General features: G+C 46.8%; 1 protein-coding gene and 1 pseudogene across 6 annotated transcripts in view; one reads left to right on the top strand and one right to left on the bottom strand.

Moving 5' to 3' along the window:
- Window positions 1–18,826, top strand: part of PUM1 (pumilio RNA binding family member 1) — a 152,454-nt gene that overhangs the window by 92,191 nt on the left and 41,437 nt on the right. For all 6 annotated transcript variants that reach the window (XM_063954584.1, XM_063954583.1, XM_063954582.1 and 3 more), the window contains exons 15-19: window positions 1,559–1,826; window positions 2,148–2,277; window positions 16,144–16,278; window positions 16,675–16,812; window positions 16,938–17,063. In XM_063954584.1, coding sequence (XP_063810654.1) covers window positions 1,559–1,826; window positions 2,148–2,277; window positions 16,144–16,278; window positions 16,675–16,812; window positions 16,938–17,063 — 797 coding nt within the window. The remainder of the gene's footprint in view (window positions 1–1,558; window positions 1,827–2,147; window positions 2,278–16,143; window positions 16,279–16,674; window positions 16,813–16,937; window positions 17,064–18,826) is intronic.
- On the bottom strand, window positions 17,735–17,853 carry LOC135051699 (5S ribosomal RNA; annotated as a pseudogene).

Here is an 18,826-nt window from a genome sequence, read left to right as displayed (position 1 = left end):
TGGCCTCTGCCGCTAAGAAAGGACCTTCTTCCGCAAGGTCCGTTCGTCTACCTGGACTTTGACGGCATGGAGGTTGAGCAGAATATCCTAGCTCACAAAGGGCTTCCAAAAAGGTCATTGCCACTATGGTGCAAGTCAGTAAACCTGTGACCTCAAAACATCATCATATCTGGAGGAGATAAGTCGCTTGGTGCGAGGAACGCACGTATCCACCTGCGGAGTTTCACTTGGGACGTTTCCTGCAGGCTGGTGTGGATAAAGGCTTACGTCTGGGTTCTGTTAAGGTCCAGATTTCAGCTTTTAATTTTTTTTCAGAAGAAATTGGCTGTGTTGCCAGAAGTTCAGACCTTCTACAACGGGTACTCCACATAAAACTCCCTTTGTGCTGCCTACGGCACCATGGGCTTTGGATGAAGTGTTGCGATTTCTACAGTCCTCCTGGTTTGAGCCCCTGATGACAGTAGAGGACAAGTACCTCACATGGAAGACAGTGATGTTATTGGCCCTGGCTTCTGCTAGACGCTTTTCAGAATTGAGGGCCTTATCGTGTAAAAGTCCACACTTGGTCTTTTACGAGGACAGAGCAGAGCTCTGGACTAAACAGCAGTTCCTGCCGAAGGTTGTCTCCGCGTTCCATCTGAATCAACCTATTGTGGTTTCATCTTGTTCTGACTCTTCGGCTCCTCCGGAGTCTTTGGATGTGGTGCGTGCTTTGAAGATCTGTGCCAAATGCACAGCTCAGGTCAGGAAGATGGATTCCTTTTTCGTGCTCTATGATGCGCAGAAAAAGGGTTGTCCTGCTTCGAAGCAGTCCATTGCTCGTTGGATAAGCTTTACTATCCAACAGGCCTGTGTGATGGTAGCCTTACCGGTTCCTAAGTCTGTAAAAGCCCACTCTACTAGATCAGTGGGCTCTTCCTGGGCGGCTGCTCGTGTAGTCTCCGCTTTGCAACTATGCCGAGCAGCTACCTGGTCGGGGGAAGAACACTTTTTTGTGAAATTCTACAAATTTGATACCCTGGCCAAAGAGGATACCCAGTTTGGGCAGGCAATGCTGCAGCAGTCTCCACCTGTTCTGGAAGCTTTGGGACATCCCCATTGTACTAATCTGTCCCCAATATCCCTTATGGATGCTAGAGAAAATAGGATTTTAAATACCTACCGGTAAATCCTTTTCTCGTAAGTCCATAAGGGATATTGGGCGCCCGCCTCTGTGTGGTTACTTTCTGCAGGTTCTCTGTTATGTTACCTGTTCAGCTGTTGCTGGCCCGGTTGTGTTTTGGTGTGCTAGTGTTTAAATCTCACCACACTTACTGTTAGGTTCCTTCTCTCAAGTATGTCCTTCTCCTTCGGGCACTGTTTTACCTATAACTGACCTGTAGGAGGAGGCATAGAGGGGAGGAGCCAGCACACCCAGTTGAAGAAATGTAAAGTGCACTGGCTCCTTTGGATACGTCTATACCCCATCGTACTAATCTGTACCCAATATCCCTTATGGACTACAAGAAAAGGATTTACCGGTAGGTATTTAAAATCCTATTTTTTTGTTTTATACCAGGCGGCCTGACAAATGGCAGCGGACGTTATATATCTGCTGCCCCAGGGGCAGAGGCTAAGTACCGCAGTGCAAGTAGTGCGTCAAGCTTGTTTAGCCCAAGCAGCACACTATTTCCCTCTTCCCGCCTCCGGTATGGCATGTCTGATGTGATGCCATCAGGAAGAAGCAGACTGTTAGAGGACTTTCGGAACAACCGCTATCCCAACCTTCAGCTTAGAGAAATAGCTGGTCATATTATGGAGTTTTCCCAGGACCAGCATGGATCCAGGTACAGTGCTCTTCTTTTTAAAGAAATAAAAAATGTCTTGATCATAGAGAACTTAAAGCAAGTCTTGTTTTCTGTCTAACTTTATGTAAATGAAACAAATTTGGCACAGCAATACTAATAAAATCAAACTATTATAGACGAAATGGAAGAAATGAACACAAAACAGCTACAAGAAGTCAGATTTTTACTTGTATGTTATATGAGATATAAATTGTACCACAGAAAGGCTATAAATGAGTATTGCTACTTTCTGGGTGTATGATAGCTATCTAAGGTAAAACTTTAATTTGTGATAATCTTTGTTGTGCAATGGTTTTACAGGTTCATCCAACTGAAGCTTGAGCGTGCAACTCCAGCAGAGAGGCAGTTAGTATTTAACGAGATCCTGCAGGCTGCGTATCAGTTGATGGTGGATGTATTTGGAAACTACGTCATTCAGAAATTTTTTGAGGTTGGTGTTTTTGGTACTGTATTTTCAGTTTACACAGTTGGTAGGTGTTCAGCACTATTTGAATGTTTGTCTATTTCAATTGGAAGTGAATCTTGTAAAATGGGGTCTGTATCCATGTAGCCATTGTCGACTCCCTTCTAATACCAGACAGTATTGTAATTTAGGCATGTTCCGTTATGGTTCTTAACCACTTTTAAATTGAACCCTATTTCTAATGTGCAGGACGTGGGGGGTAGTACAAGAGATATTGATGGTAGACTCGAGTCACAATATCTCAACCGTTGGCTTGCTAGGTTTTCAGGTACTGTAAAATCCAGTTTATAATTTATATATTACAGGTTGAGTATCCCATATCCAAATATTCCGAAATACAGAATTTTTTGAGTGAGACTGAGATAGTGAAACCTTTGTTTTCTGATGGCTCAATGTACACAAACTTTGTTTAATACACAAAGTTATTACAAATATTGTATTAAATGACCTTCAGGCTGTGTGTATAAGGTGTATATGAAACATACATGAATTGTGTGAATGTACACAGACTTTGTTTAATGCACAAAGTTATTAAAAATATTGGCTAAAATTACCTTTCCGGCTGTGTGTATATGGTGTATATGAAACATAAATACATTCTGTGCTTAGACTTAGGTCCCATCGCCATGATTTCTCTTTCATCCACTAGGGGACACTGGAGCATTCCATTAGACATTAGGGGTGTGAAGCTTGCAACCGGAGGTGTGGCACAATCTAAAAATTAGCATTGTCTGCACAGCCGGCTCCGCCCCCTTCACATCCCTCTTGCCTCAGTTTGGAAAATTGTGCCAAGGAGGTAACAGGCACTGAAGGGAGCTCTTGTTCCCATGGAGAATTATTCTTTTATTTATTTATTTTTCCTTTCTTTTACTAGCCCAATCCCTCCTAACCAAAAGGAGGGTGCAGGTTTAAGATAACAGAATGGTAAATGCCTGATCCCACCTAAATGAAAAGGGGGTGCAGGCTTTACCAGATGAAAAGGCTGCGTCCCCCTAATAAAAGGGGGACAAAGTCCAGGAGTGGAGACAAGGATTCCTGCTGAAGGAGTCTGCATCTCCTTACCAGCAACTGTGAGTATAGAGGGTTTTTAATATAGAAGAAGGCCCCACAGGAGGTTAGTGTAGCATCTTTAATTCCCCCCCCTGCGCCCCCACCTCCCCTCTAGCTCCCCATGCGATCCTGGTGCGGCTGTGCCTCAGCATACATTACTTTCACACTCAGGAGCGGCGCCGCTACGGGAGGGGCAAGAGAAGTCCCGTAGCGGGTGTCGTCTGGGATGAATGAAGCGCCGCTGCGGGTCTGAGTGAGACAGTTGGGGAGACTAGCAGGGGCGCAGCTACGGGACTTAGTGACAGGTCCCGTGGCGTGCGTTACCGGGGGAGACAGTGGCAGCGCTACGGGACTGGATGAGCAGTCCCGTAGCGTGCATCGCCTTTTCAGAGAGCCGCGGGTAAGTCCTGAAGTGGCGCAGCTACGGGTCTTAGCGGCATCGTAGCGCGTGCGCGGCACACCATAGAGGCTGCGGTGTCCTGCGCGGCTGAGGAGAGCCTTCAGCCGTGTGTGGAAGAAGGGGCTGTAGCTCAGGAAATAGAGCTCCCGACCAGTCTGAAGTTAATTGTCACAGTAACATAAGGGGCAAGCGCTTAGCAGACATAAGCGCGCATCCCCATATTGGTTTTAAAAATAGTTATTGTATATTTAGCTCATGATGTGACCATTTTAATTATTTCTTCCTGGCGCCATTTACGGGGAAGGGTAGCCCTCCCCCCCTTGTATAGCAATCATAAGAGAAAGATGTTTCAGGTGTAGCAATAGCTCCCTCTGCTGGTGATAACATATATTCAGTAATGTGAGATCTCCTGAACAAAATAAATTTACCATACCATTTATATTTTCAAGGGACTTCTCTTCTAAAGATCCTGACGAAAATACAAGGAAGCAATCGGATCCCAACTCTCCCATCGTAGCTGATTGACAGTTGAGGTTTGGGGGTTGTATGTCGGCTGGTGTTTCATTTTGTTTATTTCTTAATTTCTTTATTTTTTATTTAATTTTTATAAATATAATTTTGACCTGTTCTGGTTTCTATATAAAAAAGGAGAACAGTGTTTCCAGCCCGATCCAATAGCTTTGCTTCCGTCGTTTCGAACGGCCTTTCTCTTCCTAGTTTAAAGGGTGAAAGCGCAGCGAAATACCCTGGTAGGGAGTTTCAATGACAGGTCTAAAGCAGACCTCCAAGAGGGCAGAGACCTGTTTTGTTTGTACGGACTGTACCGAAGCACGCGGGTTGGCCAACTCCTGCTTGGGAGGGAGGTTCCACCTGGGAGCAGTGCTAGATCTCTATCAACTTGTACATAGAATCTCCAATGAGATGCCTGAATCCCGCACGCAACAATTTAGTGCTGCGGGATTCTCCAAGACAATTAAAAGATTTCTCATCAGGTTAACGTCTCCAGCACAGGAAGGTAACAGTGTGCAGGGCGGTTAAAAGACCTATTCCTGTTGTAACGGAAGTTGTTTACACTAGACGACGATTGTCCACAAAGGACGCGGCAATCTCAGGTCTTGATTATTTCATCACAACAAGCTGAGATCCTAAAACCTTAAAGAGCCAGTAGCTGCGGAGGGTTCGGATCCCAAGAGCGCGTTCCGCAGCATCTCCCATTCCTAAATTCCTCCAGTCTTTAATGGAGGAGTCCTGGAACCAACCTGACAACCGTGTTCAATTTCCAGAAAGGTTTTTAGTAACTGATCCCCTACCTAAGGGTATAATGCAGTGGTTCCCAAACTGTGTGCCGTGGCACCCTGGGGTGCCTCGGGACACTTGCAGGGGTGCCTCGGGTTGGTGGTCCAGAACCAATTCAAATTCTGCATGGTCAATGTAAAAAGCAAAACCAGTGTTTATGGCTGACAATCATAAAATATATTGACAATCAGAAGCAAATCTTGTCCCTCACCACATAAGGATGACCTATAAAGACAATTTACCTAATTTAATATTTGTTTCTAAATTTTTCAATATGAAACTATTGGCTTAGGGGTGCCGTGAAAAAAAATCTGATACTCTAGGGCGCCATGATTCAAAAAAGTTTGGGAACCACTGGTATAATGAATAAGTGGGAGATTCCACCGGTAGTGGAGGGTTCCCAGGAAGGTTGTCAAGGAAAACAATCTTACCGTTACCTAAGGAAACGAAGTAGAAAGGTCACCCACCTTTTAAAGTCAATTTTTGTAGCAGATGCAGCACAGAGACCTACGGTCATCTGCGCTTGGGGTTAACAAGGCCATGGGAGCATGGTCTAGAAAGAAATTACTCAACTGGCGGGACGCAATTGAAATTCAGCCTAATACTTGTGTCAAGCCTATAGACATTACGCATCTCTACATCAGCCATATCGGCTAGAGACTCTGACACCAAGGGGCGGTAGATCCATCCCCTTTGAGGAGGTGAGGTTTTTCTGTCCAGGGTTAGCCAGGAGGATTTCGCAAGCTACAGCGTCCACTGGTCTGCCTACACCTTATACATAGCCACTCCACAGTTTAGGAGAGGTACTTGAGGACCAGCTGGTAATTCCTTTGGCTCTCAGTCCTTACACGCCCCAGGAAGAGGTTTCGGTGCAAGGGTACCTGGGGACAGAGATAGAGGATGGACCTGCTGCTAAAGATTATAAACGCTACTGCCACCAATTGGAACTTAGCTACGTTCGGAGGTCCTTGTTCCGGTGGCCGCCCCTCAGAGAGGAAAGGTTTTTTTATTCCAATCCTTTTGTCGTGCAAAAAGTGGTCCGGACAGGCAGGCCGAGACTCTATTTAACCGGTTTCAACCGATCTCTGTGTCTTCTAATTCCAGCTGGAATCAATCCAGTTGGTTATTGCACATGCAGATGTGCTTATTCCAATCTAGGCACTTCAACAGGCTTACTTGAGGTTCGCACTGCGGATGGATCGCTACCAGTTCAGGGACTTGCCGTTTGGTCTATCAAGGTTCTTTACGAAGATCATGGCATGCATGATTGCAGAATCATGACTGTTGAGAGTCACGATTAGTAGTCCTTATCTAGGCAACCTGTTCATCAAGGCATCCTCTCGGAACCAGTTGGTCAAAGATGTTCAAACGTCTCATCCATTTCTCACTCCACATGGGGGGATTGTGAATTTCCAGAGATCCAACCTTATGCCAATTCAACGGATTCAGTTCCTCGGTTTCCTCTTGGACACTGTACTATTGAAAGTATTCCTATCAAGGAACTAGGTCCTGGACCTACAGAGATTAGTGGCTTAGGTACTAAGGTCACAAAAGGTTTCTCTACACCTCTGTGTGGAATTTCTTGGGAAGTTGGTGGCATCTTTCCAAGATCCCCAGTAAGGCAGATTTCATTCCCGACCATTACGGATGAACCTTATTGCTCAGGGAGCAGGGTCACACTGGCTTCTACACAAAGAATCCGACTTCCGCCACGCATACGCACCCCATTAATTTGGTGGGCGTTGCACAGGAATCTCGCAGCAAGCTAGAGATTCGTCATTTAGGATTGAAGGGATCCTGCAACAGAGCAGTTTACAGGGCCCTTTTTCATAGCCTAATGCCCAGTCAGGGGTCAACACATAAAGATGCAGTCGGACAATGTCACGACGACGGCAGACGTCATCAGCCCTGGAGAAGCGGGATGGCGTTCAAGGAAGCCACAAAAGATTTTGTTGTGGGCAGAAAGGCGAAACGTCGTCCTCTCGGCAGGGTTCATTCCAGGTATGGAGAACGGGGATGCAAATTATTTCGGTCGCCAGGTCGTGCATCCAGGGGAGTAGTACCTCAATCCACGGAATTTCGATTTGGTGGTGAGATGGGGCCTACCTCAGGTCGACCCAAGGGCGTATCAACAGTACCATCAGCTGCCCAGATATGTCCAGGACAAGTGATCCAGCAGCTGTAGGAGTGGACGCATTAACATTTTCTTGGTTTCCAACTCATGCCCAGGGCTCTGAGTACCAAAAAAAAAAAAAAAACAATTGGGTTGACACGACAGCGAGTGAGTACTCGACAGCGAGTGTCGGTGATTCTAATCGCACCGGATTGGTCCCGCAGGAGTTAGTACTCGGACCTGCGTGGGTTACTAACGGAACATCCTTAAAGGTCTCCTCGGAGAGGGGACCTGCTACCTCAGGGACCGTTCCAACTCCTAGGAACAGGCTGCGGTTCCCGACAAGGCTATTGAAAACCGAATTTTAAAGAACATAAGTATACCACGACCGTCCATTCCTACGGCGATTGCCGCTGGGTAGCCGGTCACAGCCATATACTAGTACAGGATTTGGAAGAGGTACATGGTTTGGTGTCAAGAACGTGGGTGGAATTCGAAGCACTTCCACTTATCCAGACTTCTACTCTTCCTTCAGACCGGTCTCGATTTAGGACTGAGGCTGGGCTCTGCAGTTATAATTTCGGTCTCTCCGTCCAATTTCAGCAGCGATTAGCATCCGTGCAGAAGTCAAACTTTTTGGCAGGGGGTTCTGCGGATAGCAGCCCCTTTTTTTTCTCCTACTACACCATGGAACTTACATTTGGTGTTGGAGGTTTTTGACATCACCTACTTTTGAACCGCTAGCAAAACCAGTCTTGAAATATCTTTCTTGGTAGGTCACGTTTTTGCTTGCCTTGGCTTCGGCCAGGGTTTTTTTTATGTTGCGGGCCTTGGGGTAAGAGGCCCATTTGGACTTTTCAGGAGTATAGGGCAGAACTCCGTACAGGAGCAGAACCCCTACCTAGGGTTGTTTCGGGGCTTCACGTAAACCAGCCCATTGTGGTCCCATCCTTCCGGGGTCTCGCAGATGGGGATGTGTCCTTGGATGTTGTCCGAGCTTTACGGGTATACGTACAAGTTACGTCGTCCTTCACAAAGTCTGACCATTTGTTTTTCTTTATGATGGGCCTAAGAAGGTTTGGCCAGCATCTAAGCAGTCCTTGTCCAGATGGATTCGACTTGCAATTCGGAAAGCTTATATTTCCTGTGGCAAACAGGTTCCGGTTCAGACGGGTGCTCCTACCACCCGATTGGTGGATGCCTCGTGGGCGGTGGCCAGAGGTGCTTCCACTGCTCAACTCTGCGGAGCGGCGACGTGGTCTTCAGCCCACTCGTTTGCGTGCTTTTGCAAGTTTGATACCTTTGAGTCCGGCGACTCTATGTTCGGACGTTGGGTTTTGCAGACAACCGACAGCACTCCCTCCCTGTGGGTTAACTTTGTGACGTCCCCTAATGTCTAATGGAATGCTCCAGTGTCCCCTAGTGGATGAAAGAGAAAAGAGGATTTTGGTACTTACCGATAAATCCATTTCTCTGAATCCTCTAGGGGACACTGGACGCCCGCCTCGGTGCTGTCGGCCTGCTGGGTTCACGCTTCCTATTCAAAGGACTCTTGTGGCTCACATAGTTAATCCCTGGTCTTTGACGAACAAGGTCATAGGATCACATCACATTGTGGCTCTGTGCCTAAGGTGGATTTTACAAAGTTTGTACAAACAGCGTTCGTTTTTTCAGTTAAGAGTTCTTGGGTGCTGTTTGATAGGTTGTACAGTTCGGTTCCTCGCCAGGTGCTCTACTATCATGTCCTATTCTCTCAGTCAAATTTTCCAAACTGAGGCAAGGGGGAGGAGCCGGCTGGGCAGTCAATGCTAATTTTTAGATTGTGCCACACCTCCGGTTGCAAGCTTCACACCCCTAATGTCTAATGGAATGCTCCAGTGTCCCCTAGAGGATTCAGAGAAATGGATTTATCGGTAAGTACCAAAATCCTCTTTTCTCTGACGTCCTAGTGCAGCCGTGGCCAACATGTGGCTCTTGAGCCGCATGTGGCTCTTTCTTTATTCAAATGTGGCTCCCGACACTCAGTCACCTGACTACAACAGATCCTGGAAACTGGTGCACTCCAACCAGACACACAGCAGCACTACAGCGACTGAAAACTGAGGGAGCCAGATACTGGGCTGTAGTGACATATGAGGGTGGGCTGGAGTGATACAAGGAGGAGCTGGCTGGAGTGACACAGAAGGATCCTGGTAGGAGAGACATAATGGGGAACTGACTGGAGTGATACAGGAGGATGCTGGCTGGAGTGACACAGGAGTGTGTTGGCTGGAGTGACACAATGGGGAGCTGGCTGGAGTGACACAGGAGGGTGCTGGCAAGAGTGACACAATGGGGAGCTGGCTGGAGTGACAAAGGAGAATCCTGGCAAGAGAGACACAATGGGGAGCTGACTGGAGTGACACATGAGGGTGCTGGCTGGAGTGACACACGAGGGTGCTGGCTGGAGTGACACACGAGGGTGCTGGCTGGAGTGACACACGAGGGTGCTGGCTGGAGTGACACACGAGGGTGTTGGCAAGAGTGACACAATGGGGAGCTGGCTGGAGTGACAAAGGAGAATCCTGGCAGGAGAGGCACAATGGGGAGCTGACTGGAGTGACCCAGGAGGGTGCTGGCTGGAGTGACACATTGACACATGGGGGAGCTGGCTGGAGTGACACATGGAGAAGCTAAAGTGTATTATGTGAATATGGCTTTCTCAATATATTTTATGTGGATCTGGAATTTTTAATTATTTTATGTGGAAGTGTCTTTTTCAATGTAATTTATGTTGATTCTGGCATTTTCATTGCCTTGATGTCGGCTCTTTGACGTACCATACAAGAGTTTTTGGCTCTTAGTCTCTGACTGGTTGGCCACCCCTGTCCTAGTGGATGCTGGGAACTCCGTAAGGACCGTGGGGAATAGCGGTTCCGCAGGAGACTGGGCACAACTAAAGAAAGCTTTAGGACTACCTGGTGTGCACTGGCTCCTCCCTCTATGACCCTCCTCCAGACCTCAGTTAGAATCTTGTGCCCGGCTGAGCTGGATGCACACTAGGGGCTCTCCTGAGCTCCTAGAAAAAGTATATTTTAGTTTTTTTATTTTCAGTGAGATCTGCTGGCAACAGACTCACTGCTACGAGGGACTAAGGGGAGAAGAAGCGAACCTACCTGCTTGCAGCTAGCTTGGGCTTCTTAGGCTACTGGACACCATTAGCTCCAGAGGGATCGAACACAGGGCCCGACCTCGATTGTCCGGTCCCGGAGCCGCGCCGCCGTCCCCCTTACAGAGCCAGAAGCATGAAGATGGTCCTGAAAATCAGCGGCAGAAGACTTCGGTCTTCAACAAGGTAGCGCACAGCACTGCAGCTGTGCGCCATTGCTCCTCATGCACACCTCACACTCCAATCACTGATGGGTGCAGGGCGCTTGGGGGGGGCGCCCTGAACAGCAATATTAACACCTTGGCTGGCAAAATAATCACAATATATAGTCCCAGAGGCTCTATATGTGAAAAATACCCCTGCCAGGATCCATAAAAAAGCGGGAGAAAGTCAGCCGAAAAAGGGGCGGGGCTATCTCCCTCAGCACACTGGCGCCATTTTCTCTTCACAGTGCAGCTGGAAGACAGCTCCCCAGGCTCTCCCTTGTAGTTTCAAGCTCAAAGGGTTAAAAAGAGAGGGGGGGCACTAAATTTAGGCGCAAATCTGTGTATTATAGCAGCTATAAGGGAAAAATCACTGTGGGTAGTGTGAATTCCTGCATTATATAGCGCTCTGGTGTGTTCTGGCATACTCTCTGTCTCCCCAAAGGACTTTGTGGGGTCCTGTCCTCAGTCAGAGCATTCCCTGTGTGTGTGCGTTGTGTCGGTACGGCTGTGTCGACATGGTTTATGAGGAGGCTTATGTGGAGGCGGAGCAGATGCCGATAAATGTGATGTCGCCCCCTGTGGGGCCGACACCAGAGTGGATGGATAGGTGGAAGGTATTAACCGACAGTGTCAACTCCTTACATAAAAGGCTGGATGACGTAACAGCTGTGGGACAGCCGGCTTCTCAGCCCGCGCCTGCCCAGGCGTCTCAAAGGCCATCAGGGGCTCAAAAACGCCCGCTACCTCAGATGGCAGACACAGATGTCGACACGGAGTCTGACTCCAGTGTCGACGAGGTTGAGACATATACACAATCCACTAGGAACATCCGTTGCATGATCTCGGCAATGAAAAATGTGTTACACATTTCTGACATTAACCCAGGTACCACAAAAAAAAAGGGGGGTTTTATGTTTGGGGAGAAAAAGCAGACAGTGTTTTGTTCCCCCATCAGATGAGTGAATGAAGTGTGTGAAGAAGCGTGGGTTCCCCCGATAAGAAACTGGTAATTTCTAAAAAGTTACTGATGGCGTACCCTTTCCCGCCAGAGGATAGGTCACGTTGGGAGATATCCCCTAGGGTGGATAAGGCGCTCACACGTTTGTCAAAAAAGTTGGCACTGCCGTCTTAGAATACGGCCACTTTGAAGGAGCCTGCTGATAAAAAGCAGGAGGCTATCCTGAAGTCTGTATATACACACTCAGGTACTATACTGAGACCTGCAATTGCCTCAGCATGGATAGTGCTGCTGCAGCGTGGTCTATTACCCTGTCAGGACAGGGATACTATGCTAATCATAAAGCATATTAAAGATGTCGTCTTATATATGAGGGATGCACAGAGGGATATTTGCCGGCTGGCATCCAGAATTAATGCAATGTCCATTCTGCCAGGAGGGTTTTAGGGACCCGGCAGTGAACAGGCGATGCTGACTTTGGGAGGCACATGAAGATTCTGCCTTTATAAGGGTGAGGAATTGTTTGGGGATGGTCTCTGGGACCTCGTATCCACAGCAACAGCTGGGAAGGAAAAAATTTACCTCAGGTTTCCTCACAGCCTAAGAAAGCACTGTATTTTCAGGTACAGTCCTTTCGGCTTCAGAAAAGCAAGCGGGTTAAAGGCGCTTCCTTTCTGCACAGAGACAAGGGAAGAGGGAAAAAGCTGCACCAGACAGTCAGTTCCCAGGATCAAAAATCTTCCCCCGCTTCCTCTGAGTCCACCGCATGACGCTGGGGCTCCACAGGTGGAGCCAGGTGCGGTGGGGGCGCGTCTCGGGAACTTCAGCGACCAGTGGGCTCGCTCACAGGTGGATCCCTGGGTTCTGCAAGTGGTATCACAGGGATACAAGCTGGAGTTTCGGGGCGACTCCCCCTCGCCGTTACCTCAAATCAGCCTTGCCTGCTGCCCTCGAGGAGAGGTAGTACTGGCGGCAATTCACAAGCTGTACTTCCAGCAGGTGATAATCACGGTAACCCTCCTTCAACAAGGCTGGGGTTACTATTCCACAATGTTTGTGGTACCGAAACCAGACAGTTCGGTGAGACCCATTCTAAAATTGAAATCCTTGAACACTTATATACGAAGGTTCAAGTTCAAAATGGAATCGCTCAGGGCGGTTTTTGTAAGCCTGGACGAAGGGGATTACATGGTATCACTGGACATCGAGGATGCTTACCTGCATGTCCCCATTTACCCTCCTCGCCAGGAGTACCTCAAAATTGTGGTACAGGACTGTCATTACCAATTCCAGACGTTGCCGTTGGTCTGTCCCCGGCACCGAGGGTATTTTACCAAGGTAATGGCCGAAATGATGATACTCCTTCGAATAAAGGGAGTTATAATTATCCCGTACTTGGACGATCTCCTTATAAAGGCGAAGTCCAGGGAGCAGTTGTTCGTCGGAGTAGCACTATCTCGGGAAGTGCTACAACAGCACGGCTGGATTCTGAGTAGTCCAAAGTCGCAGCTGGTTCCTACGACGCGTCTACTGTTCCTGGGTATGGTTCTGGACACAGAACAGGAAAAAGGGTTTCTCCCGGAGGAGAAGGCCAAGGAGTTGTCATCTCTAGTCAGAGACCTCCTAGTACAAATACAGGTGTCGGTGCATCAATGCACGCGAGTCCTGGGGAAGATGGTAGCTTCTTACGAAGAAATTCCATTCGGTTGGTTCCATGCAAGGATCTTCCAGTGGGATCTGTTGGACAAGTGGTCCGGGTCGCATCTTCAGATGCATCGGCTGATAACCCTGTCTCCAAGGGCCAGGGTGTCGCTGTTGTGGTGGCTGCAGAGTGCTCATCTTCTAGAGGGCCGCAGATTCGGCATACAGGACTGGGTCCTGGTGACCACAGATGCCAGCCTTCGAGGCTGGGGGGCAGTCACACAGGGAAGAAACTTCCAAGGACTATGGTCAAGTCAGGAGACTTCCCTACACATAAATATTCTGGGACTAAGGGCCATTCACAATGCCCTAAGTCAGGCTAGACCCCTGCTTCAACACCAGCCGGTGCTGATCCAGTCAGACAACATTACGGCGGTCGCCCATGTAAACCAGCAGGGCGGCCCAAGAAGCAGGATGGTGATGGCAGAAGCCACAAGGATTTTCCGATGGGCGGAAAATCATGTGTTAGCACTGTCAGCAGTGTTCATTCCCGGAGTGGACAACTGGGAAGCAGACTTTCTCAGCAGGCACGACCTCCACCCGGGAGAGTGGGGACTTCATCCAGAAGTCTTCAAAATGATTGTACACCATTGGGAAAGGCCACAGGTGGACATGATGGCGTCCCGCCTCAACAAAAAGCTAAAAAGATATTGCGCCAGGTCAAGGGACCCTCAGGCGATAGCTGTGGACGCTCTGGTAACACCGTGGGTGTACCAGTCGGTGTATGTGTTCCTTCCTTTGCCTCTCATACCCAAGGTATTGAGAATACTAAGAAGGAGAGGAGTAAGAACTATACTCGTGGTTCCGGATTGGCCAAGAAGAGCTTGGTACCCAGAGCTACAAGAAAAGATCTCAGAGGACCCATGGCCTCTGCCGCTCAGACAAGACCTGCTGCAGCAGGGGCCCTGCCTGTTCCAAGACTTACCACGGCTGTGTTTGACGGCATGGCGGTTGAACACCGGATCCTACAGGAAAAAGGCATTCCGGAGGAAGTCATTCCTACGCTGATTAAGGCTAGGAAAGATGTGATCGCAAAATATTATCACCGCATATGGCAAAAATATGTTGCTTGGTGTGAGGCCAGGAAGGCCCCAACGGAGGAATTTCAATTGGGTCGATTTCTGCACTTCCTACAGTCAGGAGTGACTACGGGCCTAAAATTGGGTTACGTTAAGGTCCAGATTTCGGCTCTGTACATTTTCTTCCAAAAAGAACTGGCTTCACTGCCTGAAGTTCAGACTTTTGTTAAGGGAGTGCTGCATATTCAGCCCCCGTTTGTGCCTCTAGTGGCACCGTGGGATCTCAACGTGGTGTTGGATTTCCTGAAGTCGCATTGGGTTGAGCCACTTAAATCCGTAGAGCTAAAATACCTCACGTGGAAAGTGGTCATGCAGTTGGCCTTGGCGTCGGCCAGGCGTGTATCAGAATTGGCGGTTTTGTCATGCAAAAGCCCTTATCTGATTTTCATATGGATAGGGCGGAATTGAGGACACGTTCCCAATTCCTTCCTAAGGTGGTATCAGCTTTTCATGTGAACCAACCTATTGTGGTGCCTGCGGCTACGTGGGACTTGGAGGACTCCAAGTTACTGGACGTAGTCAGGGCCCTGAAAATATATGTTTCCAGGATGGCTGGAGTCAGGAAAACTGACTCGCTATTTATCCTGTATGCACCCAACAAGCTGGGTGCTCCTGCTTCTAAGCAGACTATTGCTCGCTGGATCTGTAGCACGATTCAACTTGCACATTCTGCGGCTGGACTGCCGCACCCTAAATCTGTAAAAGCCCATTCCACAAGGAAAGTGGGCTCTTCTTGGGCGGCTGCCCGAGGGGTCTCGGCTTTACAACTTTGCCGAGTTGTTACTTGGTCGGGTTCAAACATTTGTGCAAAAGTCTACAAGTTTGATACCCTGGCTGAGGAGGACCTTGAGTTTGCTCATTCGGTGCTGCAGAGTCATCCGCACTCTCCCGCCCGTTTGGGAGCTTTGGTATAATCCCCATGGTCCTTACGGAGTTCCCAGCATCTACTAGGACGTCAGAGAAAATAAGATTTTACTCACCGGTAAATCTATTTCTCGTAGTCCGTAGTGGATGCTGGGCGCCCGTCCCAAGTGCGGATTGTCTGCAATACTTGTATATAGTTATTGCCTAACTAAAGGGTTATTGTTATGAGCCATCTGTTAGTGAGGCTCAGATATATTTCATACTGTTAACTGGGTATAATATCACGAGTTATACGGTGCGATTGGTGTGGCTGGTATGAGTCTTACCCGGGATTCCAAATCCTTTCCTTATTGTGTCAGCTCTTCCGGGCACAGTATCCTAACTGAGGTCTGGAGGAGGGTCATAGAGGGAGGAGCCAGTGCACACCAGGTAGTCCTAAAGCTTTCTTTAGTTGTGCCCAGTCTCCTGCGGAGCCGCTATTCCCCATGGTCCTTACGGAGTTCCCAGCATCCACTACGGACTACGAGAAATAGATTTACCGGTGAGTAAAATCTTATCTCATTATGGTATGTAATTATTCCAGAATACGGAAAAATCCGATATCCAAAATACCTCTGATCCCAAGCATTTTGGATAAGGGATACTCAACCTGTAGTACAAACCACAGAGCTGTTTTGGAATGTTAAAAAAGTTAAGAGTGTGGACTATAACTTAGTCAGGGGTAAGTTTCTGTTAATATTTGTATTTGAATGAGCTTACATAAACTACATGGAAGCAGCCATGGGAAGAAACTTACAGTATACGTATACAGTTTATCATTCCTCATTTCATTGTTTTCAGTAAAAACTAGAGAAGTCCTTTCTGGTGAGACCAGTGCATTAGAAATGGCCAGGTTATTAAGGTGATGTTGACTGGCTAAGTGTTAAAATTTGTGAATGTATTCGGAGTAATAGGACAATCCTTAGAATAGTGCTAAAAATCAATTGTGCAATAAAATTACAACTGTTTAATTTGGCAGTTTGGAAGCCTAGAACAGAAACTGGCACTGGCAGAACGAATTCGTGGACATGTTCTCTCCTTAGCTCTGCAGATGTATGGATGTCGGGTGATTCAGAAAGCGCTGGAGTTTATCCCACCTGACCAACAGGTTATTGTAAGTAAACCTGTCACAACCTGTTTTCCCCTAACACCTTTCTGCTGAGCAGTAAATGGCTCTTCCAAATCCACATACCAGATCAATCGATGATGGAAGTAAATACTTGTCATACACATTTTATTGTATGGATTTAAACCAGCCCAATGTCCGTCCAGGAAGGTAAAACTTACGAACATTTATAAAGCTCACCAGAATCTTCAGAGAGCTCATGAAATGAACTGAAAAGGAAGCGATCCTTAATATTTTAACTTATTTTTAGACTAGCAGTATTTTTTTTTTTTTTTTTTTTTGTTCTTCCTTTCTTGGACAAGTGAAGTACATATAATAAAGCAAAACAAGGGTTGGGAACATTGTGCATTTAAGATATCTGTTATAACCAGTTATCTACTGCAGAATGAAATGGTTCGGGAGCTGGATGGTCACGTTTTGAAATGTGTGAAGGACCAAAATGGAAATCATGTTGTACAGAAGTGTATAGAGTGTGTCCAGCCGCAGTCTCTGCAGTTCATCATCGATGCCTTCAAGAGTCAGGTTTGTGTGACCATAGAGATATGGAGTTATTCGTGCTTTTGGAGCATTTGCAAGTACTGATTTTTGTAAATTGTTTTCATTTTTTTAGTGACCACTGTTAGGCTCACAGAACATTAATATTGCAGGTATTTGCACTTTCCACGCATCCGTACGGCTGCAGAGTTATCCAGAGGATCCTGGAGCACTGTCTTCCTGAGCAAACCCTGCCTATTTTGGAGGAGTTACACCAGCATACGGAGCAATTAGTACAGGTAAAAAGACTATAGATTTTCCAATAAGCTGGTAAAAATTGTGCTTTACATCATGTTGGATATGTCAATAATGGGAGAAGAAAGGAAGGCTCTAGTGTTGGCGCACTCTTAAGAAATTGAAATAAAGTTCAAATAGTTTTAATTATACATAAGGATTGGTAAAATATAACTTTTATTAGATATACATTATAAGAAGTGTCTCATGATTACCCATTGAACAACCTGGGATCCAAAGAATAAATGTGATTTAAAATACATATTAAATTAGAGAAAAATTCTTTGAGAAATTAGAATTAAAAAATATTAATTTTGAAAAAAATGAGGGAATGTTCTGGTCCTGTCTCACAGAATGTGATAAGAAAGGATGTAGACACTTTGTTCTTCTACATCCGTTTCAGCCTGACCAGTACAGAAAATCTGTATTGTTGAGACCAAGCTATGGTCGATTACCAAAAAATGAAAAAGCTGGACAGGTCCGGCAATGGATAGTGAGACATTACCCACTTCCAACCAGTCACCAGCCGTGTACACTGTATGATTTGAAGTACAAAGATAAGGGGTTCTTGAGTAATTGTGTAAACAGTATATGCCTACGAGAGATTGAGATATTGTAGAAACTAATGAAGGTAAGTGGTGATACTGCTGTAGGCGTCAAATAACGCACATTACAGTGTCTACTACACTGGGTATTCCCTGTGAGTCTCCCCCTCAGGTACTGACCCAGCCCAACACTGTATAGCTTCCAAGATCGGACGAGATCGGGCACTGGCAGTGTGGTATGGTAGTAGACAGATGGATGGGTTAGACGCCAATGAGAGTGCACCTATATAAATGAAGATGTGACAAATTTTGGTCACAAAAGATGTGGATCTGCTGTCTACGTTAGGCTAGATGCAGTAGGTCCCACGTAGGTGGTATTAGGCATCCAGGATCATAGATGAGAGTCCACGGAAGGAAGAAAGAAGAAAAACATAGACAAGAATGGAAGCAGAAGGCATGAACGGTTCTATACAAAATACCCTGCTAACCAACATTAGCTAACATCAGAAAAAAGGAGATGTTGGATATATGAGCTGCTTTCTGTGTCAATGAGCTTGATTCAATTCAGCACGAATTGAATAGTGCTGGGAAGGAACTCCCGTAATTATTAATTCAGCGCGATAATATGCCTGACGAGAGGATTTCTTCTCGCACCCCTCCTGGTCTGTGAGCAAAAATCCAACAAAACTACTGGCACAGTTCTGGTTTCTATTCTTAGCGTGGCAGAAACAGCATCGTGCCATGCACTTATGTGAGAGAACACTGGTTCTCATGACTTGACTAAACACCATGTTTAAGGCTAAAGAACCGGCATACTCTGACGTAACACGCTGAATTGAATAGCTCCAGGCGCTATTCAATTTGCGCTGAACTGAATCAAGCCCATCATGACAGAGGTCTGGCATTGCCACTCCCCAGATTCACAGGATTCTGCCCCATCATATTCAGTCCTTTTCCTGATGACCGTAGTAACTCAGGGCAAACACACTTCTATCCTGAATTGTGTTGTTGTGAGTACTCCGTTATGGGATTGGCTACAGGTTGTTTGGGATTGGCTACAGGTCCCTGCTTAATTCAAATTGGGGACATACAGATGAGCAAAGGTCATTAGACAAACCCACTCTACTACTTTGCACATTTAGCAACTTTAGAAAATATTACCCCATTAAACATCTTTATTGTGCCACATTTAAAAGGAATTCTTATCTTCCATTTAAAAAATC

The sequence above is a fragment of the Pseudophryne corroboree genome, chromosome 2 (assembly GCF_028390025.1).
Source record: "Pseudophryne corroboree isolate aPseCor3 chromosome 2, aPseCor3.hap2, whole genome shotgun sequence".
NCBI classification, from domain to species: Eukaryota; Metazoa; Chordata; class Amphibia; order Anura; family Myobatrachidae; genus Pseudophryne; species Pseudophryne corroboree.
This window is presented reverse-complemented; position numbering and strand designations above follow the sequence as displayed.